At 47.6% G+C, this 26,237-nt stretch overlaps 1 protein-coding gene across 8 annotated transcripts in view; it reads right to left on the reverse strand.

Annotated features, from left to right (window-relative positions):
• Positions 1 to 26,237, reverse strand: part of PHRF1 (PHD and ring finger domains 1) — a 352,385-nt gene that overhangs the window by 162,623 nt on the left and 163,525 nt on the right. For all 8 annotated transcript variants that reach the window (XM_029582942.1, XM_029582938.1, XM_029582941.1 and 5 more), the window contains one exon: positions 10,819 to 11,006. In XM_029582942.1, the coding sequence (XP_029438802.1) occupies positions 10,819 to 11,006 (188 nt within the window). The remainder of the gene's footprint in view (positions 1 to 10,818; positions 11,007 to 26,237) is intronic.

The following is a 26,237-nucleotide window of genomic DNA, read 5'->3' on the forward strand; positions in this document are numbered from 1 at the left end:
GTCTGAAGGGAGACCCTCCAAGCCCTTCGAAACGTCATCCCCCTCATTGTAAGTCACAGGGAGTGGGTCCCTAGGTGCATGCCCCGGTAAAACTGGACTGGGGGCAGCAGGCCTCAGTGTCTCTGCTGGCCTCAGTGGAGCTTCCTCCTTGGAGGAACTGGAGACTACTACCTATCGATAGGTGAGGCCTCGGTGCCCTGTCGAGCACCAATGTTGTCTTAGGAACTGACACCAGGTGGGTCAGTAATGCACCGATGAGCACGTCTCCAGAAGATTCTCCAGAAGCAATACGAGGATGGGCGAGTTTGCTGCCATCTGTGCCACAGGACCAAAGCCCTGCAGCACTTGGTCCACCGCTAGTTGGACTCGGCGCGCCAGCTTCTCCTCGAATGTTACTGTGCCAACACAGACTGGGAGAAAGGAGGGCTGGCCAGATCCTCTTCAGATCCTCAAAGTGAATGAGTGACTAGCATTAGGACTGGTGGAGACAGTCACAGACCCCCGGCACCAATGGAGCTTTGGCACTCCTCGCCGGAGTCACTTTGGGAGCAGCGCGGCAAAAGCCAGTGCATCCCCGTGCCTGGCACCATGCATTGATGGGGACTGATTTCCGATGCTTCTTCGGCTTCCCTCGATGCTCGGCACAGTCCTTCCCCGGTGCCAAGGCCAATGACAATGAACCAGACGTCCTCGGACTGGAGGAAATTCAGGATGGTCGGTATCTGGCACCCCTATCCACCGACAGCACTGACGGAACAGACAGTCCCATCAATGTTGAAGGCTCAGTGTCCATCGGTGCGGCTCTTTGGTCATTTGATGCCAATGCTGCTAATGTCGATGTCTCAGACTTCAACCCAAAGAGCTGCTCAATCTTGTTGAGTTGAAGCCAACATCTCTTCGGGGTCATCTGGGCGCATAAGCAGCAACCCCGGACGTCATGCGTTGCCCCAAGGCAGAGGACACATATCATATGAGGATCCATGATGGACATGGTACTGGGGACATCGCCGAAAACTGAACATGGCCATGTTGGACAAAACAAAAGAGGCATGAACTGAAAAAGATGGCGGTGGGGCAGTGATGGCCAGTGGGCACTGATGCACCACCATGTAGGGAAATAGACTGCGAAAGGAAACTTACCCTAATCACTGGAGACACTACGGGAAGGCTACAGAAAGGGACCCAGTGATGGAACAATGAAGAAAAACCTGCAAAAAACGTGAGAAAAAGCAAGTTTTCCCCAAGGCCAAAAAATAGCCAAAGTGAGCTCACTCACACTGCGAGGCTTATAGCTCCATGGAAAAGAAGAAACTGGAGAGGGACCCCATGTGGACACATGGTAAAGGGCATGCTGGGCATGCTCAGTGTGCCTAGTCAAAGTTCTAGAAACTTTGACATAAGTTTTCAGCATCGGGGCTCCATCTGATCCTGCTTGTCCTCTAAGAATTACACCTTCTTTTCCAAGGATCATAAGGTTTATTCTAGAATAGACTACTTGATAAAGCCTTGGTGAATAAGGTGGGGGAAGGCGAAGATAGAATCATTAACATGATCAGACCATGCTACAGTTTGGTTGTGCCTCTTGGGTTTAGGGAGGCAAAAAGGGGGGAAAATGTTGGAGACTAATTGAGAGCCTGTTAGATGAGCCAGAATTTTGTGAGCAATTGAGAAGGGGTATGTGGGATTATGTTGAAGAAAATGCCATTGGGAAGCTCTCAGTGATTATAGTTTGGGATTGCTTTAAAGCAGTACCTAGAGGGAAAATAATAGCTAGAGCACCTTTTTTGAAAAGCAGATGGAGGGGAAGTAACTAGATTTGTAACAGAAAATTGGCAAATTGGAGTTATACCACAAAAGGGTAGTTTATCTGCAGGTAAGATCTCAGTTGGAAGTATTATGGCAGGAATGGAAGAGTTTGGATATGGGGGAAATTATCTTTCAACTGGATAAAGTTACAGGAGTTTTTGGGTTTTTTTTTTTTGGGGGGGGGGACAAAGCCAGTAGAGTACTAGCAAGAAAGCTTAGTTAGGGATGCACAAAACCAGATTTTGAAAATCAAAGACAGGTCAGGGTGCATGGTTCTTGATAACGAGAGTATAAGAGCCCAATCTACTCAATTTTATCAGGGTTTGTATTCCAAATGGAAGGATATCAAATAGAGTATAGATAAGAATTTAGAAAAGTAGAACTACTCAGAGTGAATAGCATCAAGTAGGGACTGTTAAACAAGGAGATTTTGGTTTTTGAAGTGGAACAGGTGATTAAGGAATTGAAGTTAGGCAAGTATCTGGAAATAGATGGGTTCTCTGAGCAATTTTATAGGCAGCTGAGCTCAGTGGTTGCTGGTCCTTTGGCAGCAGCATTTAATGAGCTGCTCATGGAAGGTTCTATAGCGGAAAATGCCAATAGAGCTGGGATTACAGTGTTGGCAAAGCCAGGTAGGGATGCAACTTTATGTGGATCTTACCGGCCCATCTCCCTCATTAATTTGGACTTAAAAATATTGGCAAAAAGATTAGGAGCAGCAGCCACGGAGTTGATTCATCCGGACCAAACGGGTTTCATACCATGGAAATGGGCTGCTGATAATGTTCAGAATGTAGTAAATTTAGTATGGTGGGCTCAACATAAAAATATTCCTCTGCCTTTGCTAACAATGGGCACCGAAAAGATGTTCGATATAGTTCATTGGGTCTATATTTTTGGAACTAGAAAAACTGGGTTTGGAAGGGAATTTTTCAAAATGGATTAGGAAACTTTATGCCAATCTGAATGCCTACATAAAGGTAAATAGGGGGTATTCATGGGCTTTCCCAATAGAAAGGCGTAAGACAGGGGTGCCCATTATCCCCCTTTGCTTTTTGCGTTATTAGAGTCTTTGGTGGCAAAAATTAGAAGCTCAAGGACAGTTCAAGGGCTCAGAGTGGGCGATCAGTAATATAAGCTCTCTATGTTCACTGTTATTTTTACAGTAGTACACCCAGAGGAATCGTTACCCCTGTTTATGGAAGAGCTGGCGAACTTTAATGGAGTATCTGGCTATAAACTGAATGCAGATAAATCAGAATTTTTGAATGTATCTGTTTCTGCTGAACAGGTAGATTTTATTAAGAAGAGATTGCCATTTAAAATAGTTAACTTGGGAGGATCGTGATATGTGTGTGTATGTGTCCTTTAGGTCGAGGGAGCAGAGCTAGTCCCTCCTTTGCATCAGGAGTTCAATATCTGCTACAACTGTAGAAAGCAGCTACAAACTAATTTCAAACGGTACTTCACCCCAGTCAGATTGCACACCTTGTACCCGAATGTGGGGAATTTATGTTGGAGGGAATGTGGACTAAAAAAAACTTTTTTTTTTATTTTTTTTTTTATTTTATTTTTATTAAGCTTTCAATCTGATGTCATTACTACATATACCCATGCACGAGGCTTTGCTCTCCAGTTTTCTCCTCGAAAAGTAATTATGGATATATGTGTTTGGATAATTTTTTTGATTAACTTGGATAACTTGATTAACTTGAGTAACTTTAACAACTTGAATTGTTGACGTGGTTTCTAGCTGGAGACTGCCAGGACACTCAACTGAGAAGCGCCGACACCTGGTAATATGGGTGCCTGAACTAGAGATAAGGGTTGGCTTACCCATGCTTGTGCTGCACTCGGGGGGAGGTTCCCCCGAGGATTCTTGATTGCGAGGCAGCCATGAGCGGGGTGCTGAGTCCATCTGTCTACACTAAGGAAAATGAAATTATCAGGTAAGTAATTTCTACATTTCCTAACGTGTAGCAGATGGACTCAGGACCAATGGAATGTACAAAAGCTACTCCCGAACCGGGTGGGAGGCTGCCTGTGGCCCATTTAGTACTGCCCTTGCAAATACTGTGTCCTCCTTGGCCTGAACATCCAGGCGATAGAATCTCGAGAAGGTGTGGATGGAGGACCAATTTGCCGCCCGACAGATCTCTGCGGGTGACAGCATCTTGATTTCTGCCCAGGACACTGCCTGGAATGCCTTGTGGAATGGGCCTGGTCTTGTAGAGGTGGAGGCTTGCCTGCCTCTACGTAGGCCGCCTTGATTACTTCTTTGATCCAGCGGGCTATGGTTGCCTGCGAAGCTGCTTCTCCTTGCTTCTTCCCGCTATGAAAAATGAACAGATGGTCTGTCTTTCGTACAGGTTCCTATCTTTCCAGGTATTGGACTAGGAGTCTGCTGACATTCAGGTGGCGAAGAAGGCGTGAGTCTTCCGAATCCTTATGCTCATCTGGAGATGGCAGCGAGATGGTTTGGTTTAGATGGAAATGAGAAACCACCTTTGGCAGGAAGGAGGGTACCCTGTGCAGCTGTATGGATCCCAGCTTGAATCTAAGGAACGGCTCCCGGCATGATAGTGCTTGAAGTTCGGAGATTCGACGGGCTGAGCAGATTGCCATGAGGAATGCAGTCTTCAAGGTCAGGAGCCATAGGGACAGACCGTGAGTTGGTCTGAATGAAGTTCCCGCTAGGATGTCTAACACTAGATTGAGATTCCATAGGAGTATCGGCCACCTTAGGGGTGGCCGAATGTGCTTGACCCCTTTTAAGAAGCGGGAGACATCTGGGTAGGCTGGTGCCGTCCACCCAGGGTCTGAAGCTGGCCAGAGCAGCCAGTTGTAGCTTGATGGAGTCGAGGGACAACCCTTTATTCACGCCGTCCTGCAGAAAACCCAGGATTATGGGGATTTTGACTGTCCATGTAAGGATGCTACGGACCTCACACCAGGCTTTGAATATTCTCCATACTCGTACAAATGTTAAGGAGGTGGAGAACTTGCGCACTCGGAGCAGTGTGTCAATCACTGGTCCTGAGTATCCACTCTTTTTCAGGCGAGACCTCTCCATGGCCAGCCTGTAAGCAAGAATCTCGTTGGGTCTTCGTGGAGGATCGGTCCTTGCTGGAGCAGATCCCTGTGTGGAGGTAGGCGTAGAGGGTTTCCCGCCAGAAGTCTTCGCATGTCCGCATACCACGATCTTCTTGGCCAGTACGGGGCCATTAGAAGTACCAGCCCTCTGTGGTGTTCTATCTTGTGGATGATTCCGTCCAGTAGTGGCCATGGAGGGAAGGCATACACAGTAGGTCCTCCTGTAGCCAGGTCTGGACGAGGGCATCGATTCCCTAGGACAGCGGTTCCTGTCTTCGGCTGAAGAACTTGGGAACCTGGATGTTGGACCCGGTTGCCAGAAGATCCATGGCTGGGGTTCCCCAGTGGTTTACTATCCGCTGGAAGGCTGCTGTAGACAGTGTCCATTCCCCTGGATCCAGACTCTCTCTGCTGAGGTAGTCTGCAGTGACGTTGTCTTTTCCCGTGATGTGGGCGGCTGATATCCCCTGTAGGTTTGATTCTGCCCACGTCATTAGGGGCTCTATTTCCAGGGACACCTGCTGGCTTCTGGTTCCCCCCCTGTCGGCTGATGTAGGCCACTGTTGTGGCGTTGTCAGACATGACTGACTGATTTGCCCCAGAGTCTATGACTGAACCTTAGGCAGGCTAGTCTGACTGCTCGGGCTTCCAGTCGGTTTATGTTCCATGCCAACTCTTCTTTGTCCCATTGCCCTTGAGCCGTTAGCTACTGGCAGTGGGCTCCCCATCCCCGCAGGCTCGCATCCGTGGTAAGCAAGGTCCAGTCCGGTGGGGATAGACTTGTTTCCTCACTCAGATGGTCTTCTTGAGGCCACCAATGTAGAAGGTTCCGAACCTTCACCGGTAGCCCGGGGAGGAGTGGGGGGGCCGAGTAGTCCTGAGACATCAGGTTCCACCGTGACAGTAGGGAATGTTGTAGGGGCCGCATGTGGGCCCTTGCCCATGGGACGACTTCTATGGTTGATGCCATGAGTCCAAGCCGTGGGGAGAGTGGAGTTCAACAATGCTCGTAGTTGTTCCATCAATCTCCTTCTCCTTGTAGGGGGAAGGGTGACTTTGTTCCATTTGGTGTCGAACCGGACTCCAAGGTACTCTAGGGATTTGGAGGACTGCAGGTGGCTCTTGGGTGTGTTGATGACCCACGCGAGGTTCTGCAATAGTTCCCTGACTCTGGTGGTTGCTTGATGGTTTTCCTCTGGTGATTTCGCTCTGATCAGCCAATCGTCCAGGGATGGGTGCACGAGGATCCCTTCTTTTCTCAGTGTCGCCGCTACTAACATGCTATTGGTGAATGTTCGGGGAGCCGTAGCTAACCCGAACGGTAGGGCCTGGAACTGGTAGTGATGGCCCAATATCGCAAAGCGTAGGAAACGCTGATGGAGGTGATGGATCGGTATGTGGAGATAGGCTTCTGACAGATCCAGGGAGGTCAGGAATTCTCCCGGTTGTACTGCTTTATGACCGAACGCAGGGTTTCCATGCGGAAGCGGGGTACCTTCAGATAGCGATTGACAGTCTTGAGGTCCAGTATGGGCCAGAATGTTCCCTCTTTCTTGGGCATGATGAAGTAGATGGAATAGTGCCCAGAATTTTGTTGGTGCATGGGCACCAGTGTTATTGCCTTTAGGGCGAGTAGTTTTGATAGTGTGGTTTCCACTGTCTTCCTCTTGGAGGGGTCATGGCACGGAGAAATCACAAACTTGTCCAGGGGGATGCTGTGGAAGTCCAGGTAGTATATCCCTCTCGTATGATGGCTAGGACCCAATTGTCAGACGTTATTTCGACCCATCTTTGGTAGAATAGGGCAAGCCTGCCCCCTATGATCTCTTCCTGTAGATGGGTCTGCTGATTCTCATTGCGTGTTGCGGCTGAGGCCTGGTCCCGAGCTGGCTCCTCTTTTGTTGTGCCTGTTCCGAAAGGACTGCCCCTTGCCGGCGGGGGACTTAGTAAGTGTTTTTGTATGGTCTATAATGCTAGGATCCTCTGCCTTTGGGTGCCTGGGGAGAGGGGCATTGGTTCCTCTTGTTCCTGTCCTCCGGAAGACGGGGTACTGGGGTCTCGCCCCATTTGTTGGCTAATTTGTCCAGGTCGCTTCCAAATAGGAGTGTTCCTCTAAAGGGCATTCTCGTGAGCCTCATCTTAGAAGTCACGTCGGCTGACCAGCTTCAGAGCCAGAGCTGTCTTCTGGCTGCCACTATGGACAAAAGGCTCCTGGCTGAGGTGCGTACCAGTCTGAGGTCGCATCCATGAGGAATGATATTGCCGGGTCTAATGCCTCAATTGGCGTAGTTGCGTCCCTGGCCATAGCCAGGCAGGCGCGTGATACCACGGCGCAGCAGGCAGTGATCTGCAAGATCATAGCTGATACATCATGAGTTTGGATTCCTGCCGTCTGTCATTGGCATCCTTGAGTGAAGCTCCTCCCTCGACAGGTATGGTAGTGCACTTTGTGGTGGCACAGACCAGGGCGTCGACTTGGGAAACCTCAGGCGTTCCTTCATCGCAGGGTCCAAGGGGTAGAGAGCTTCTAGGGCTCGACCTCCCTTAAAGGTGGCCTCTGGAGCGTCCCATTCCAGGTCGATCAGTGTTGTACGGCCTGTAGCATAGGGAAACGGCGTGAGGTCTGGCGGAGCCCAGCCAGGAAGTGGCTCGTGTCCGGAATGACCAATGCCTTCAGACTCGTGGCTACGAGATCTGATAATTCGTCTTTTGGGAAGAAGTGCATCATGGTGCGATACAGTTCCATTCCTGGAGGGAGTTCCCCCTCTTCCAGGGGTTCTGATTCCTCCTCCGAATCATCTGTGTCCCCTAAGGGGAGGTATTTGTCCAGGGGAGGCTCATCTGGTAAAGGCTGGGAGGGGCCTGGGAGGTTCTGGACCACTGGCAGGGGTTGTAGTTGTGCCGCTGTCTGTGCATGGATGTAGGATTGCAGCTTAGCGAAGAATCCCGCCCAGGTGAATTTGTCTGGGACTGTATTGGGTCCAACGGTGCTCCCAGAGGGCCCCCACTGAGAGAGGGGCTGAGTCGGGGATAGAGAGGTCCGGGGTATTCTCTCTGGTGGATCCGGAGTCCTTACAGGCTGAGGGGGACCTTGTCTCGGCTCCTCCCGAGCTTCTTCGCACAGCAGGCACAGGGCGGAGGTTACCTCGGGCTGCGCCGCTCTCAGGTGGCATGCCGGGCAGAGGACTGGACCTTTAGCTGTCTTGGACGGCAGTGCCATGATTTGCGCGTGTATCCTGTACAGGTGCGCATGCCGGGAGGTCTGGTTATGTGTTCCGGGTGCGCCTAGGTTGTGCGCGTAGGAACAGAAGATGCGCGCATTGCTGTGCGCACGGGCCTAATTGTGCGCACGGCGTAGATGCGCACGGGCCTAGTTGTACGCACGGCGTAGATGCGCACGGGCCTAGTTGTGCGCACGGCGTAGATGCGCACGGGCCTAGTTGTGCGCACGGCGTAGATGCGCACACAAGTACTTTGTGCGCCCAGCTGGCCCTGTGCACACGGCTCAGTTATGCGGACGATGCGGCGACCATGCGGTAAGATGGTGGCCCCCCCAGGGGGTCTCCACGTGTACAGACGCCGGAGGGATGATCTGTGTAGCTGTCCGAGCCTCTGAGACCGGAGACTTAGAGAAAGTTTTCTACCTTACCTTGTCTCGGTACTTCCCAGTCCTCTGCCGGGCGGTCTCCGGCTGCGGGGGGAAAGGGAATTACCTTCGCCGCCGCGCTTGGTTCTGCACCCACTGCCTCTCAGCCGCTCCCTTTCCCAGGGGCCAAGTCTACGCCGGGACCGAGGCTTACTTCTGAGGGATCTCGGAAATCACCTCAGGAAATCTAGACTGGGGGAGGGACCCTTAGGTATCACCGCAGGAGAACGGGACTCGTTCTGGAGGTAAGTTTTTCTTTGTTTCGTCTTTAAATTTGGTTTTCTAATGCTGTGCAAGCGTGTGTGAAGTCCCGAACTGCTATGGAGACGGAAAAAACTGGAGAGCAAAGCCTCGTGCACGGGTATATGTAGTGCTGACGTCAGATTGAAATCTGACTCAGTCTCCAACTATCAGGAGCACACTATACCCATTGGTCCTAAGTCCATTTGCTACACGCTAGGAAATGAGAGATTAATTTACTTTAAGATGATGCTGTATTAGAGGGGAATGAGCTTGGGGCAAAGAAGTGGAATCTATCAACTTGGCGATGTACTAGCCTTTGTAAACTCTGATCTGTCAGTTTCATGTAATGAAGCAGGCTAAGAGAGAATTTGAAAAGAAGCTTTCCACAGAGATAAAAAACAAACAAAAAACAAGTAATAATTTTCAAGTACCATACATTTGAAGTAAAAAGGCTGTGAGGGAGTCAGGTGTGCCACTAGATGACCAAATGTGGACAAGTGCAAAGTAATGCACAGTTGGAAAAATAATCCCAACTACAGGTACATGATGTTGGATTCCATGTTAGCAGTCACCACCCAGGAAAAGGACATTAAGAGTCCTTGTGAACAATACCTTGAAATCTTTGACTCAGTGTCTGGGCTGCAATCAACAAGGTGGATGCAATGTTAGGAAATATTTGAAAAGCAGAATAGAACAAAACTGAGAATATCAAAATGTCTTTGTATAGATCCATGTTGTGACCGCAATTTGAGTATTGTGTGTATGCATATCTAGTCGCTCTATCTCAGGAAAGATAGAGTGGACAGAGAAAAAGTACAGAGAAGGGTGACAAATGATAAAGGAGACGGAAAAGCTCCCTTATGGAGAAAGGCTAAAGAGATTAGGGCTCTTTAGCTTGGAAAAGAGCCGACAGAGGATAGGATTGAGATTTATAAAATCATGAATGAGGAAGAACGGGTAAATAGGACACTATGACTAGGCGACACTCCATAAAACTTGGAATCTGTTGCCAGAGGATGTGGTCAAAGCAGCCAATAGGGGGGGGGGGGGGGGGGGCAGTTCAAAAAAGGGCTGGACGAGCTCCTGAAGGAAAAGTCCATAAACAGTTATTATTCAGGGAGACCCGGGAAAGCCAACACTTATCCCTGTGAGTGAGATACAAGAAACAGATCAACTACTGGGGACTTGCTGGGTACTTGCGACCCAGACTGGCAGAGACAGAATGCTGAGATCGATGGCCCTTGATCTGACCCAGTATGTATCTTCATATGTTCTTATTCTCTTAAAGGGCCATGTAACAGCAATGTCACTATATTATCAACTGAAAATTACCATCTATCCTTTTTCATGTTAAATAATAAAAGACTATACAATCTAGTTAACAGCGATGCCTCAAATGGGATGCATCACTTCCCATATAAATGCAAGTCCACTGAAACAACATATATAATTTTGATATTATGCATGTCTGACATTTACAGTCCAAAGGAAGCACATGAGAAAGAGCAAGCAATGAAATATGGCTGCTTAGATAGGATGACACAGATGAGATGTAACATGCAAATAAAATGGCTCCATCCATTAGCTGACCAGAAGAATATAAAATCCTGAAACCGAAAGCACTGTCACACTGAAAATCTATCCTTACTCTAGCAGAATCTCCCTTGCCCCTCTTCTGACTAACCACTATCATGTACCCCACTTAGTTAATTATTACTTGTATAACTTCCATATTACTCGTATGTTATTGTTTTTTGTTATTATTGTTATTTCTACTATTCCTATTATAATCATGTGACAAATGTAAAGCCTGTTGCTAAGTTCTGTTCTCTGTAAACCGATGAGATGTTCCCAACGTTCGTCAGTATATAAAAGATATTAAATAAATAAATAAGTAGTGTTCTATGGCACATCCCTTATTCTCATTACAAATTTTCCCTGAACAGCTTTGATTGGTTCATTTTTCGATAGAAAGGAGAGAATTTTGAAGCACATAGAAAGAAAGAGTCAAGGCACAATTATCCTTTCACCTGTCAAATGGATCCAGTTCATATGGATCTCCAAATACTGAGAGAGAAGCTGCTCCAATGTCTGCTCGCAGGAAGCCCAGCGAGGGTTCCACGGCTCTTTGTACTGCAGGGATGGATACACCACGTACAGGCTTGCACAGCCCCAAGGTCTTAGCGATGCGGGAACGCACTGTCACTTCTTTCGTCAGCTGCAGAGGGGAGAGGAGGAGGGATGAAAAAGTGTCATAACATCTAAACTCCATCATGTAAATGGCATATGAGGTCTCCAAGAGAACTGTGCCAACAGGCATCAGCTGTCAGGAGGGCCTCAGTCAGGTCTGTACACAGACAAGTAGTGCCCTGAAGCACAAGTAAAGGAATAGATTTTTAAACCATTTTTTGTCAGTTTTTTTCTTTGCACACTACAAGTGAATTTGTGGATAAATTGACAATGGGGGCAGAACAAAGGAGACCGTCTAGCCCAGCAGGTCACAGGTCACCATGCCACCAGCATAGCAAACAGTAATAAGTGTTAGGTCGCTCTGTGCAGGGCCACTTAACTGCCACAGAATGCAAAGCTTGGACAGATTCTCTCAGCAGCTGTGACATCAGCAGACACTAGGACACCACTGTCCAATGTCAGCTCATGAAAACATCATTTAAACCTCAAAGCATTTCTGCTGTGTCTAAAAGGGAATTTCAACAGAGCAAATGTTCCTAAAAGTCACAGATCAACTACGCAAACGTCTAAGTTTTGCAAAGTGACATCTCTGGATGCCCTGCTTTAGTGATAGTTTGGAGGGTCACTTCCTTTTCTTTGAAAAGGGAGACGCCTTGTGGAAACAGTCATGCTTTCAACTACACGTGCTCATTCATCAGCAAACTGAGGGGTAGATGTAATAAAACCAGCACTAAAACAGGAGTTACATTTTAAAACAGGTTTCTGTTAACACATATGGGACAAAAGTGGTATGAATTAACCTGAACATCTGCACTAATGCAGAAAAGTGCTTTAGAAAGTGTTTTCAAAACAAGAGTAGGGAGGAAAGTGCTTGAAGTGTGATCAAAATAGCCTTGCATTATGTACCTAGCAGGTACACAATGCCAGTCTTGGGCACAATCTCACATGCAAGACCACTTGGGTATACCAAGTGAAATCAAAGTCTCTAGGAAGAGCACCTACAGCTAAAGAGTACACACTCTGCTGCTGTGCATCCCAACTAGGTTACAAGAATGTGAACCCCATGGCTGTAGTTGTCTACTCCAGGGAGCTTGACCTTTCATTTCACGTGTCAGAATATGTCCCAGTCGGGATGCAATCTTGCATGCACCATTGTTCAGCTGAAGATACCCACCCTAGAGAGTTTATGCTTCGATTTTACTTGCCATAATGGCTAGGGATAATTGTAATTGCTTTGGCTGGCACAATGCTGGAAATTTAATTCCTAGGTCTGAGGTGGAGTAAAAGTTAACTCACATTTCTGATGGCCATGTTATTCTGTTGCTATGCCCATGTGGTAGCATCTAGCTGTATCTACCACACTGGGCACAGCAACAGAAAGGAAAACTGGTTCTTACCTGCTCATTTTTGTTCCTGAAGTACTACAGATCAGTCCAGACAAGTGGGTTTTGCATCCCTACCAGCAGAAGGAGACCGAGGCACTGTTACATAACCGAGTGCGCCACCTGCAGTCCCTCAGTATTGACCTGTACCCAAGCCAACTACAGAGTAACAACTCAACACCCCCCTAAATGAGGGCGAACACCAAACCCAAAGGTTAGAGCCCTCCCCCCAAACAGAAAAACCACAAATCAACCCAAGGGGCCAACCACTACCGGGCAAACTTCTTTAGGTTCTGAATATATAGATTCTGACGGTTCTTCCCAGTAAGCAGGCCAGAACACGGACTTGCCATAACGGTCTGCAGAACATTAAAGAGCTGGCTCTCTGGACTGATCTGTGGTACTTCAAGAACGAAAATAAGCAGGTAAAAACCAATTTTCCTTTCCTGTTCGTACCCAAAATCAGTCCAGACAAGTGGGTTGTACCAAAACACTCCTACACTGGGCGTGCCTGCGAAAGAATGACAAGATAAAGTATGAAGAGAAGACCAAGTCACCACTCTACAAATCTGCAGCAAAACTGATACTCGGCCCACAACGCTGCCTGCGCTCTAGTACAGCGTGCACACAACCCCTGCGGAATTCAAGATAGGCTGAAATAATAGCTTCCTTCAGCCAGCGCACTATTGTGCCCTTGGAGGCCTTGCATCCATTTCGGGCACCTCCAAACAATACAAACAAATGATTCGACCACCAAAAACTGTTTGTGACCTTTGCCTCCAGCGACTCAGCAGACCAATTTGGGAAGGCAGGAGCTTCACAGACAGGTGAAACAAAGATACCCTCATTCCTATCTAACAGGCCGATACAGTACAGTGCGATCCAACAGAGCTCACTGTTAACACTCGATTAGACGCGCATTTTCGACGCGATAGCGTTACCCCTTATTCAGTAAGGGGCCGAAAACGCACATCCAATTCCCCGAACCTAATAGCGCCCGCAACATTCAAATGCATGTTGAATGCCCTATTAGGTATTCCCGCGCGATTCAGAAAGGAAAATGGGCAGCCAAGTCGCACATTTTACTTTCAGAAATTAGCACCTACCCAAAAGGTAGGCGCTAATTTCTTCGGGCACCGGGAAAGTGCACAGAAAAGCAGTAAAAATTGCTTTTTTGTGCAACCTCCGACTTAATATCATGGCGATATTAAGTAGGAGGTCCCGAAAGTTACCAAAAGTAAAAAAAAAAAAATTTTGAAGTCTGCCCGTGGCTCGAAAACCGGACACTCAATTTTGCCGGCGTCCGGTTTCCGAACCTGTGGCTGTCAGCGGGCTCGAGAACCGACACCGGCAAAATTGAGCGCCGGCTGTCAAACCCGCTGACAGCTGCCGCTCCGATCCAAAAGGAGGCGCTAGGGACGCGCTAGTGTCCCTAGCGCCTCCTTTTACCTGTTTTTACTGCCGGGCCTAATTTGCATACTGAATCGCGCGCACACGGACTTTACTGTATCGGCCCGTAAGATGGTATCATGCGCAAAGGCACCCCCTTGCCCAAAATCTTCAGAAATGATTCCCTACAGGACAAAGCCTGCAGCTCCAAGATCCTTCTGAACAAACAAATCGCCACCAAAAATATCATCTTCAGTGTGAGGTCCTTTAATGATGCCTTCCTCAATGGCTCAAAATGGAAGCCCACAAAGCACCCACAAGATCAAGTTTAAACTCTACGCTGGACCCAATCTATGCACCAGTGGCCACACATGCTCAACCCCCTTCAAAAACCTAACAACATCCAGATGTGAGGCCAACCCCAAGGCTGCCAGCTGAACCCACAAGGAACTGTAAACTAAGCCCTTGAAAATCCCAAGCTGAGTATCCTTTCTGTCGCAAGCACCTGCTCTCAAAAGTCAAGTCACAAGGCAAAAGTCAATTGCGTGCTGAACCAGATTCACAAACCACGGGCGACACACACTTTCCGGCACAACCAGTACCACCTGGTTCGGATGCCTCTCAATGTGCCTAAACACTCTACCTATTAATGGTCACGGAGGGAAGACGTACAGCAGGCTCCTTGGTGGCCATGGAAGAACCCGAGCAGCTATGCCCTCAGCTGCGACCTATTGCTTGCTGCTGAAGAAACTTGCTTCCTTGGTGTTGCTCCTTGACGCCATCAGATCCAGACGAGGACTATCCCAACGAGACTGGATAAGGCCGAAGGCATCCTTCGACAGCTCCCATTCTCCCAGGTCCAACTGTTTACTGCTGAGCTAATCCACTTGCACATTGTCCACTCCCGCAATATAAACGCTGCGGCAAGACTACTGACAAATTCCAGGAGGAGGGACCATATATCTCCAATCCTAAAAGATCTCCACTGGTTGCCTGTTCACTTTAGAATCCTCTACAAATCTCTTTCCATAATATACAAAACTATCCATCAACACACCCCTCTAGACTTACAAGTCCCTTTCCAAATTTACAACTCCTCCAGACCAACAAGAAACGCACTCAGTGGATCTCTTCAAGTGCCCCCAGCCAAAACCACCAGACACATTACCTTGAGAGATCGGGCCTTCTCAACAGCTGGCCCCCTTCTGTGGAACTCCATCCCTCCGGACCTTAGACAGGAGCCCAGCCTCCCAACCTTCAGGAAGAGACTTAAGACCTGGCTGTTTAAAAAAGCATTCCCGGACACCGATTAATTCTATTCAGCCAGATCTACCACTTACTTATGTAAATATGTTTCTGCTAATGTAAATACCTTCATCTAATGTTATACGCTCCATTTCTTCTCTTCTCCCAGTTCTATTACCTTGTTATTTGTAACTGCTTCCTTCCACACCAATAGGTTACTCAATTGTTCATTGTACACCCCTGTTATATGTAAACCGGCATGATGTGTTTGTAACATGAATGCCGGTATATAAAAATAAATAAATAAATAAATAAATAAATAAATAAATAAATAAATAAATAAATATGTGAAGCGGCTATCCCCTGCAAATGTCACTCCGCCCAGGCAAAAAGGTCCTAGGCTCCTTAGGCAACCGCGTGACTCTACGTTCCCACCTTGCCAATTGGTGTAAGCCACTGTTGTTGCACTGTCCGAAAACACTCTGACCATTTGACCTCGGACTTGTGGAAGGAATTCCACCAATGCTCTGCACACTGCTCTTGTTTGCAAGTAATTGATAGACCAGGATGCTTCCACTGGCGACCACAATCCTTACACCATCTGTTCTTGACAAATCACCCCCCAACCCTTGAAGTTGGCATCCGTGATCCCTATAACCAGTCCAGAATCTCCAGGCCCATACCTTTCTCCAAACTGGGCCAACAGCTACCATGAGAGACTGGACCTGGAAGTACACTGCAGCAGTAAAGGCTGATGAAACTCTCTGACAACGGATTACAGTGTGACCGCAATGCCCTCTGTAGAAGGCACATGTAGGCAAAAGCCCATGGCACCAAATTCAATGTAGATACTACTGAACCCAGGACCTGAAGACAATCCCAAGCCCTGGGCACTGGCATCCGCAAAATCCGCACCACCTGAGATTGTAACATCTGAATCTTATCCAAGGAGAGAAACACTCTGCCGAGCTGCGTATCAAACTTCGCCCCTAAGTATTGCAACATCTGGGTAAGGCGACTTCACCAAATTCACCGCCCAGTTCACAACATATCCATCACCATGCGCACAGACAGCTGGCATACCTCCTCAGATTTCCCTCAGATAAGCCAGTCGTCCAGATAACATCTAACCTCCATCATGTAAATAGCATATGAGGTCTCCAAGAGAACTGTGCCAACAGGCATCAGCTGTCAGGAAGGCCTCAGTCAGGTCTGTACACAGACAAGGAGTGCCCTGAAGCACTTACATGTAAAGGAATAGATTTTTAAACCATTCTTTGTCTGTTTTCTTTCTTTGCACACTACAAGTGAATTTGTGGATAAACTGACAATGGGGGCAGAACAAAGGAGACAGTCTAGCCCAGCAGGTCACAGGTCACCATACCACCAGCATAGCAAACAGTAATAAGTGTTAAGTCAGATAAGCATGAACTAGGACCCCCCCTCCCTGTGGAGAGTAACTGCCACCACCACCACATCACCTTTGTGCGAGGTGTAGTTGCCAAACTGAACGGGAGGGCCCGAAACTGGAAAAGTTACCTCAGAACCATAACACGAAGAAACTTTGATGTTCTTCCTGAATGGGTAAGTGCAGATAGGCTTCTGTCAAGTCCAGGTAAGGCTCGATAAACTCCACATGAACTGCCACTATCGCCATCCACAATGTTTCCATACAGGAAAACAGGGAACTCTCAGTATCACTTTTCACCTTTTGTAGATTGAGGATGGGGCGAAAGGCTCCTTTTTTTGGCACAACACAATAAACCAAGTACCTCCCACGACTGCACTTCCTAGCTGCCACCAGTACAATCATGCCAGCAACTGAAGGCGACACAACGTGTCCTGAATTGCCACGGATGCTGCTGCAATGAGACATCACAAAAGCTTCCGTGATGGGGGGCGCTGTCGAGCGCGCGTAGGAGATGGACGTGTGAAAGCTGAGCTCCCATCGCTAGCCTCCTAATACACCGTCCCAGAGCGCACCTGTGACACGAAAATTCAGACTTTCAACCCTGTGGGAGTCGAGTCCCAATCCTAATGGCTGCTAAAAGAAAAACTGCAGATCCTCCCCCCGAAGGTGAGGTGCAGACCGACGGCCATCTTGGTATTGCAAGCGGCGGGGAAGAGTCAGCCACGTTGGGCCCTACGCTTCACCTTACAGATATTCCCAGCCGTGATGAAATCCGAGGCTGGTTCATTGAACTTTGTAACGATCTCCGGCAGCATAAAGCGGAGCTTCTTGCCACCAATGAGGAACTGAAAGACGACATGGCAGCGATGGGGAACAGGATTGATGAGCTCGAGACTAGGTCGGATGGGCAGGCCACTAAGATGGCGGCATGTGCTACGCAGTTCACACAGCTTCAGACTGAGAATCAGGCAATTTTAGAGAAATTGGAAGATCTCGTAAATCGCACGAGGCGAAACATTAGAATTCGAGGGGTTCCTGAAACCGAAGCCTTCAAAGATGTTGTAGAAACCGCAAGTAAAATCTGCTCCTTTTTCCTCTCCAAGCGCCTTACTGCGTCAGAGGTGGCAGCTGACTAGACCCAACCGGTAATCGCTATTGAGCGCGCGCACCGAGCCTTGGGCCCACGGTCTGATAACAGGACCCGAGATATTATCATCTGCCTTAGTAACTTTACACAAAAGACACAAATTTATGAGGCCTCGCGTTCTCAGCCAACATGGCAGTGGGAAGGCGCAGACATAGCTATCTTTCAGGACTTGGCCCCCATAACTTTAAAGAAGCGATTTGATCTTCGCGAAGCCACCAGAGCGCTACGAGGAGCCCAGGTACGCTACCGATGGACTTTTCTGTTCGGGCTCTCATTTGCCCTGCAGGGTATTACATATCGCACAAAACTTTGCAGGAAGCGGCGGAGGCGTTCAAAGCTGCTGGTCTCCCGGTCACCTTTACTCTACCTGCCCCAAATACAGTACAACAGGAGAAGGATACTCAACCACGCTGGCAGCGGGTAACTAATGGCCGCAGGTGACTTAGTCGCCAGCCTGAGGAACAAGGCCATACCCTGGATGAACAAGGGTGAACTCACTGTATGTCTGCGGAACTGTATTAGTTGTTACTTTAAGCACGGAGATCTCATGTGGGAAGATCATAAGAGTTGAAGAGCTCTGGTTGTTTGTGTCACTGGGATGTGTTATCTTATAACGTTATAAGAGTTTGTTTTTAAAATATCATTAGTAATGTATGATACATATTATTGCTGCTTTCTTACTGCTATGCATTACACCTTTGATATAAGGGACGGTGGGTGGGGGGTTGGCTAATGAGATGGAGGTGCTAGCCTCATGTCGTTCTCCACGTGTGCTGGAGCCCCCGTGGGAAGGGGATTTTGCCAGGGTGGTTGGGCAGATATCAAACCCGTTGAGGGGATTTTTGGGGTGCAATGTCGAATTATGCTTCTTATCATACATGCTTACCTTCTGCCTAGTATGATGTGCTATCATATGCTATATGGAAATGCTCACTTTCTTATTAATGTAGGGAATAATATGTGGTACAATGGTTAAACTTTTATCCCTGAATGTCAAGGGTCTACATACTAACCGGAAACGCCAATTGCTGTTCCAAGAATTAGACACCTTGCACGCGGACATAGTACTCCTCCAGGAGACCCACCTTAGACGACACCATGTGAAACTTTTGAGACATAAGAACTACCCAACACAGTTTTTTGCATCTAGTACGCAAGGATCCAAATACACCAGGGTAGCTACACTAATTTCAACGTCAGTGGTGCATGAAGTGCTGCATCGATATGAAGACCCAGGAGGCCGCATTTTACTGGTGACATTAAGAATAGGGCAATTAGTGCTTACCATTGCTAATATCTACGCTACCAATACCACTCAATTGCACTTTTTGCAGCAATTAGAGGATTGCTTATTACTCCGGTCGGATTAAAAGCTGATAATGGGAGGTGATTTCAACCTAACGCTAAAGCCCTACTTGGACAATTCACATATGGGGACTTCTAATATGGGAACAGCCAGGCGTGAGCTCCTACTCGTTAGATAAATGGAACATTGTGGATATGTGGCGACAGCGTTTTCCAACCTCCAGGCAGTATACTTATTACTCTCATGCCCATACTACCTATACACGTATTAACTACCTTTTTGTAGACAAAAGCTTACAGAATGACGTTAAAAGGGTGGAGATTGAGCCGATAACCTGGAGCGATCATGCCCGTGTGGCTGGTAATTACCTTAAAGGATATCACCCGAGGCACACAATACTGGCGATTAAACGAGAGCTTACTAGATGATGCCTTATTTGTGAAGAAGCTGGAAGACCTACTAAAGGATTATTTCCGCAACCAAGCTCACACGGAGACCTCCTCCATGGCTATTTGGGATTGCACTAAAGCCTTTGTCAGAGGAGAACTGATTTCTAGGGCTGTCTATTGCAAACGTAATAAGGATAAACAACGGCAACTACTCACCCAGGAGATTAAGTCTTTATCAGCACAGCACATGTGCTGATAAAGACCAACGACCACTATTTACAAGCAACTTACTAAGGCGCGCCAAGACCTTCAAACACTAGATAATGCGCAAATAGCCCATGCATTGAATAAAACCAAGCAAACTTACTTTGAAGGAGGTAACAAGGCTGGCCGTCTGCTTGCACAGCGTCTTAAAGGCGAACTACTTCGTAATAGTATTGCCAAGATTAAATCTGACAATGGAATATTAGTTACGAACTCTCAAGATATTCACCAATGCTTTACAAATTTTTATGCAGCCCTATATAAATCTCATATGGATATATCCTTGGAAACTATAGATGATTATTTGAGTAAAACGTCCATTCCCCTCCTGACAGAGGTACAGCGAGCTCGCTTAGACAGACCTATTACTCTTATTGAAGTTCAACAGGCTATTAAAGCTCTGAAGGCTGGTAAGGCTCCAGGCCTAGACGGTCTGACCAGTAAATATTACAAAACCTTCACTACCACCTTGGCGCCTTCTCTACTGAATGCCTTCAACGCACTTCGAGATGGAGAGGTCATAAGTCCACATTCCAATACTGCTGGCATCACTGTTATCGCAAAACCTGGCAAAGACCCTACCCTCTGCGGGTCATATCGCCCGATTTCGTTGATCAATCTTGATCTCAAATTGTTGGCCTGTATTCTAGCAGAACACCTTAACCCCCTGCTACCGGAACTGGTACATCCGGATCAGGCGAGGTTTGTGCCTGGCAGGTCGGCTTCTGATAACGTACGTAGAGCAGTAAATCTCCTTTGGTGGGTCCGTGAAGAAGCCATCCCTAGTGTGCTTCTCGCAGTCTACGCTAAAAAAGCGTTCGACATGGTGCACTGGCCTTTCTTATTTCATACCTTGTTAAAAATGGGGTTTGGGACCCATTTTCTTCAGTGGCTTCAACAACTATATAATCATCCGTCAGCACAGGTGAAGGTCAACGGAGGCTACGGTCCTAATTTTCACATAGAGCGCGGCACTCGTCAAGGTTGCCCATTGTCCCCTTCTACTTTTTGCTCTTTTCTTGGAGCCGTTTGCTGCAATTATCTGCAATACAGATGGTGTCTCTGGAGTACAACTTGGGCGAACTCAGTATAAGCTGACTCTTTTTGCGGATGATATTCTTTTCACTCTCACGCAACCCAAGACCTTGTTACCGGCGGTACTGACAGCCATCCAGCAGTTTAGCTCCGTTTCTGGCTTCAAAGTTAATCTGGAAAAGTCAGAAATTCTCAACATCAACGTGTCTACTTCTGAAGCGCAGGCGCTTCAGCATCAGTTACCATTTCGATGGACATCTAAACCATTAAAATATTTAGGGGTATACCTGGGAGCGGAAGTCGATAAGCTGTATCACATTAATTATGCACCATTATTCAAAGCTATAGAGAGGGATCTCATCCGCTGGTACAGGGATCCCCATTCATGGTTGGGGCATATAGCCATTATTAAGATGAATGTTCTGCCCAGATTCCTCTACCTTTTCATTACTCTCCCTGTCTATCTCTCACCTGGTTTGCTGAAGAGACTTCAACGGAAATTTTCGACGGAAAAAGACCCCCCAGGATAGCCAGATCTGTTCTTTACAGATCAAAGGAATGTGGAGGCTTGGGCGTCCCAAATCTAGAGTGGTACTATGCGGCGGCCCAACTGAAGACGGTTTTACATAATCACGTTACAGCTTTGCATCCTGTACCCTGGCAGTCGATTGAACGTTACCTTATAGGCAACGAACCTACCACAGTTCTCTTCTGGCAGCCCCGGACCACATGGCTCTTCATCCCGTCCCTGCCTCCTCCACTTGCAACCATGCTAAAGATATGGCTACGCTGGAAACCAAAATTAGTGGGAAATACAGAATATCATTCGCTTTCAGCCTTATTTTGCAATACCAGGTTCGCAATCGGAATGCTTAAACAAGCGTTTCCAATCTGGAAGAAATTGAGATTAAACACTATTGGTGCTATGATGCATGAGGGTCGCCTACATACATACTCTACTTTAGTGGCAAAATATCCTACTGTTCAGTTTCCTTTCTTGGAATATGCGCAAATTGCACATTTTATAAAGGTAGAATTACTCCCATCTAGTCAAATAGCCACCAAAACGCGTGGTCGCCCGTATGACATAGTGAGGGCAAAGGTAGCGCCGGCGCCATTTTGAATATTGGCAATACGGCCCGCATGCAGGAGGTCGCTCCCGGACCCCCGCTGGACTTTTGGCAAGTCTTGTGGGGGTCAGGAGGCCCCCCAAGCTGGCCAAAAGTCCCTGGGGGTCCAGCGGGGGTCCGGGAGCGATCTCCTGCACGCGTGACGTCGGGAGCCAGGAACCAAAATGGCGCCGGCGCTACCTTTGCCCTGTCACATAAAGGCAAAGGGCCACCGGCGCCATTTCTCTTAACGCAGCCGTTGCCAGAGAGCGGGAGATCACGCCGGGACCCCCCCACTGGACCCCAGGTAATTTAAAACATTTTGGGGGGGGGGTTCGGGAGGGTGGGGGATTTGTTTTAAAGGTTCGGGGGCGGGTTAGGGTTGTTTTGGTGTGCCGGTTTTCCCGCGCCCTATTTAACGATACAATACAAATGCCCCTGACGATAAATCGGGGGCATTTGTATTGTATCGTGCACTCTAACGATTTTTGGACGATTTTAAAATTATCGATAATTTTAATCGTTCAAAAACGATTCACATCCCTACTAAGTACTACTTATAAACTATAAGATGTTACTAGCATATTTGGCATAAGGGGGGGGAAGGGAAAGAGTTGTACAAATTGTCTACGTTTCTTACAGTTTGGTTTAAGTCTTATTGTTCTCAATTTGTATGCTATTTGTTGATGCTCATTGTTGCGCTAATAAAAGCTTTTAATACAAAAAAAAAAAAAGCTTCCGTGATGAGGCGAAAAAATTCTAACGCATAGCTGTCCCTTATTACGCTTCGAAAAACTATGATAGATGGCCTTCCACTACCCATCTTGAGAGAGTGAACCAGCCTGGCTTCATTGTGAAGCCTTACCAATGCCAGCCCCCCCGGTCGGAGCTCTCTCTACGGGTGCCTCGAAAGGATTGCTGCCTACCGGACCCCCTGATTCTGCCCCGAAGACAATGCAGAACCCTTAATGGGACGAAAACCACCGCACCTCCCGAAACCTAGAGCGAGGCTGAAAAGACTTCCCTGTTATCTTGTTCTCCGGCAGCTTATTCTTTTAGACTCACCCAAAACCTTTATCAATTGTTACAGGTCCTCCTCGAATAATTTTCCTTCCTTTAAAGGGAAGATTACAGGGCTAAGACTTGGACCACATATAAGCTGACCAGTTCCACAACGACAGCAAACGTCACACAGACTGCCGTGACCGTATTTCTGGCTGAAATCTAGTTCAAGTCAAAGTGCATCAGCCTCATATGCAATCCTGGCCTCCACCTGAGTTGCCTGGCTATTAACACCAGCGTCTGCTGAAGACTTCTCCTGAGACTTCTGGACCCAGTGTAAACAGGACTTCTGCATCAGACTTCCACAGATTACCGCTCATAGGCTAAGCACCAAGACTTCAAACATTCTCTCCCGATGAATCTCTAAGCTACGGTCCTGTGCATCCTTTAACATTGCCAAACCCACAACAAGAATGATCCTCTTGTTAGTGACTGCCCAGACTGAAGCATACACCTTCAGCAATATCAGCAGCTGCAGGATATGCTCCATGAGGGAATACAACTTTGCTATGGCTCTAGCCACCTTGGGGCTCGTCTCCGGGAAGTCCCATTCCTGGTTTACCAGTTTCTTGACCCTTTTAGGGAGAGGAAAGGCCTTCGGTGGGCCCCAGAGTCCCAACAACACCAGACCCAATCCTTCATTATCTGACTCCATCTGGACCACCTTAATACCCAGTTCCTTCCGAACATGAGAAATAAGGGGCCTCAACTCCTCCTTACGGAACAGAACAAACACCTGCTGTCATCTCCCTCCATTATTGGGACCTCTTCCAGATCAGCCATGTCATGATCCCTATCCTGATCGACATCTGCTGTGAGATCTGCTGGGTCATCCTGATCCACCCCCAGACCAACCCCAAGACCTTCTTCCAGGTCATTCGTCCGAATCATTTGAGCTGCCAGGCCCCTTAGGATAGTCCAGGCCCAACCAGCAAAGGAGGTCCCCTGACTCCCTGGCCAAGGAGCCCCTCGGCCTCTTTGAAGCAGGTTGAGACATCTGACAGAAATGCCCTTTTATAACCAGTGCTTTTCTGGTTAAAAAGGCCTTATGCAGAAGACAAATTCTGAGGGAAAACTCCACATCAACCTCTCCCCTGTCCAGCCCATAGTTCACATCTCTTCCCCCCTCCCCCCCAGGAGGGGAGGGGAGTCCATCACCTTCCAAGCTGTAGCCCTCCTGCCTGACAGGCTGTTTAAGCTCCCAGTATTAATCCTGACAGGGCCTCATTCCCCCTGGGGGCCCTCTCCTCTTCAGAAACGAATCGCAGCATTGCGCCGCTGCATTCAGCTGTCCCCGAGTCAGGCCCACCGGCCCGACAAGCTTTCCTGCACTGTGAAACCACTGTCGGAGTCATCTTGTCTCCATGTGGCTGGGCCTGATGCAAAGGAACAGAAGTCACGTGATCACAGCGCGCGGGAGAGGAAGGGAACACAGCCCAATGCAACCTCCAGCTCCCCGAGCAGTTCAAAGCCACACACAGACGAGCTACACTGCTCCCTTCCCCAGTCAGAGCCTATCCCAATGAACAGCCTGAGCGTTTGCTGAACAAAAAATGTAACACTTGCTTTTTTTTTTTTTAAAGAAACAGCCCAGCAAAGGAAAAAATTCAAACAAAAAAAAGGAATACTTCCCTGCAGCTAGTAACACCTCTGGGAAGGAGCCTTCAGAGGATAAGAAGAAACCACACCCCTAGCTGTCCGGCCCCTGGATCTGCCGTGGGCTAAAGTTGATCAGGGATTATCAACCCCCGCTCAACCTGAGGAATGGCCAAAGGAGGAACCTAACACCTCAGGGAATGTCTTCTAAGTTTTCTTCTGTCCATTTTCTTCCCTTTTTTAATTTTTTAATTTTTAACTGCAGATATGCACCTCTACAATCTGCTGGAGACAGAGAAATACTGAGGGACTGCAGGTGGCACTCTTGGTTATGTAGCAGTGCCTCAAAGTTTTTAGTTCTCAGCCTCCATCTGCTGGTAGGGATGTAAAACCCGCTTGTCTAGACTAATCTGGGGTACGAACAGGAAAGCAAAATTGCTTACCTTGTAATAGGTGTTATCCCAGGACAGCAGGATGTAGTCCTCACATATGGGTGACGTCAGTAACGGAGCCCTAGTGTGGGAAAACTTCTGTCAAAGTTTCTAGAAACTTTTGACTGGCAGCCTGGGGCTACTGGGCATGCCCAGCATGCCATGATATTCTCTGCCACAGGGGTCTCACTTCAGTCTCGTATGTAGCAATAAGCATTAGCAAAATAAAATTAGGAAAATAGGAAGGCCCAACTCCGCGAGGTGGCGGGTGGGTTCCGTGAGGACTACATCCTGCTGTCCTGGGATAACACCTATTACAAGGTAAGCAATTTTGCTTTATCCCAGGACAAGCAGGATGCTAGTCCTCACATATGGGTGATTAGCAAGCTAGAGGCTGAATTATTTAATATGAAGGCAACAGTGATGTGTTGTTGCGGAAATGAGTCAGCCGAAGATAGCATGAATTTGGTTGCAGAAGGAGTTGGGTTTAAACTGGAAACAAGTTCTTTAAGACAGATTGTCCATAGGCCGAATCTTGTTTTCCTTGTTGTCCAAGCAGTAATGAGCTGCAAAAGTGTGAAGGGAAGTCCATGTTGCTGCTTTACATATGTCAAGTATTGGGCACCGAACGAACAGTAGTGTGCTACTGAGGTTGACATTGCTCTTACGGCGTGTGCCTTCACTCGCCCTTGGAGAGGAAAGCCTGCTTTTTCATAGCAAAACTGTATGCAATCTGCTAGCCAATTGGATAGAATGTGTTTACCCATTGCTTTACCTGGTTTGTTTGGATCATAAGATACAAAGAGCTGATTGGATTTCCTGTGAACTGCAGTGCGGCTGAGATAAAAGGATAAAGCACATTTACAGTCCAAAGTATGCAAGGCTGCTTCTCCTTGGTGAGAGTGAGGTCTTGGAAAGAATGTGGGTAAAACTATGGATTGGTTCAAGTGGAATTCCGTGACCACTTTGGGAAGGAATTTTGGATGTGTACGGAGGACCACTCTGTCAAGGAAAAACCTTGTGTAGGGTGCGTACGTGACCAGTGCTTGTAATTCACTAACTCTTCTAGCCGATGTAATGGCTAGTCTTCCATGTGAGAAATTTAATGTCACAGGAGGCTATGGGTTCGAAAGGAGAACGCATAAGTCTTGTTAATACCAGATTCAAGTCCCATTCTGTGACTGGAGGTCGAATTGGTGGTTTGAGTTGAGTTAAACCTCTCATAAATCTGCTGACGAGAGGTTATGTGGAAATTGGTGCATCTCCTCCCTTATTATGGTAAGCTGAGATTGCACTTAAATGAACTCTTACGGATGAAGTCTGAAGACCAGAGTCTGAAAGATGGTATAAGTAGTCTAGTAGCGAGGTAATGGTGCAAGTGAAGGGATCAATGTTGTTTTGCTTGCACCAGTAGGTGAATCTTTTCCATTTGGAAGCGTAATTCTTTCTTGTGGAAGGTTTACGTGAAGCTATGAGTACTTGTGAAATATGAG

This window comes from Rhinatrema bivittatum, chromosome 17, assembly GCF_901001135.1.
Source record: "Rhinatrema bivittatum chromosome 17, aRhiBiv1.1, whole genome shotgun sequence".
Lineage (NCBI taxonomy): Eukaryota > Metazoa > Chordata > Amphibia > Gymnophiona > Rhinatrematidae > Rhinatrema > Rhinatrema bivittatum.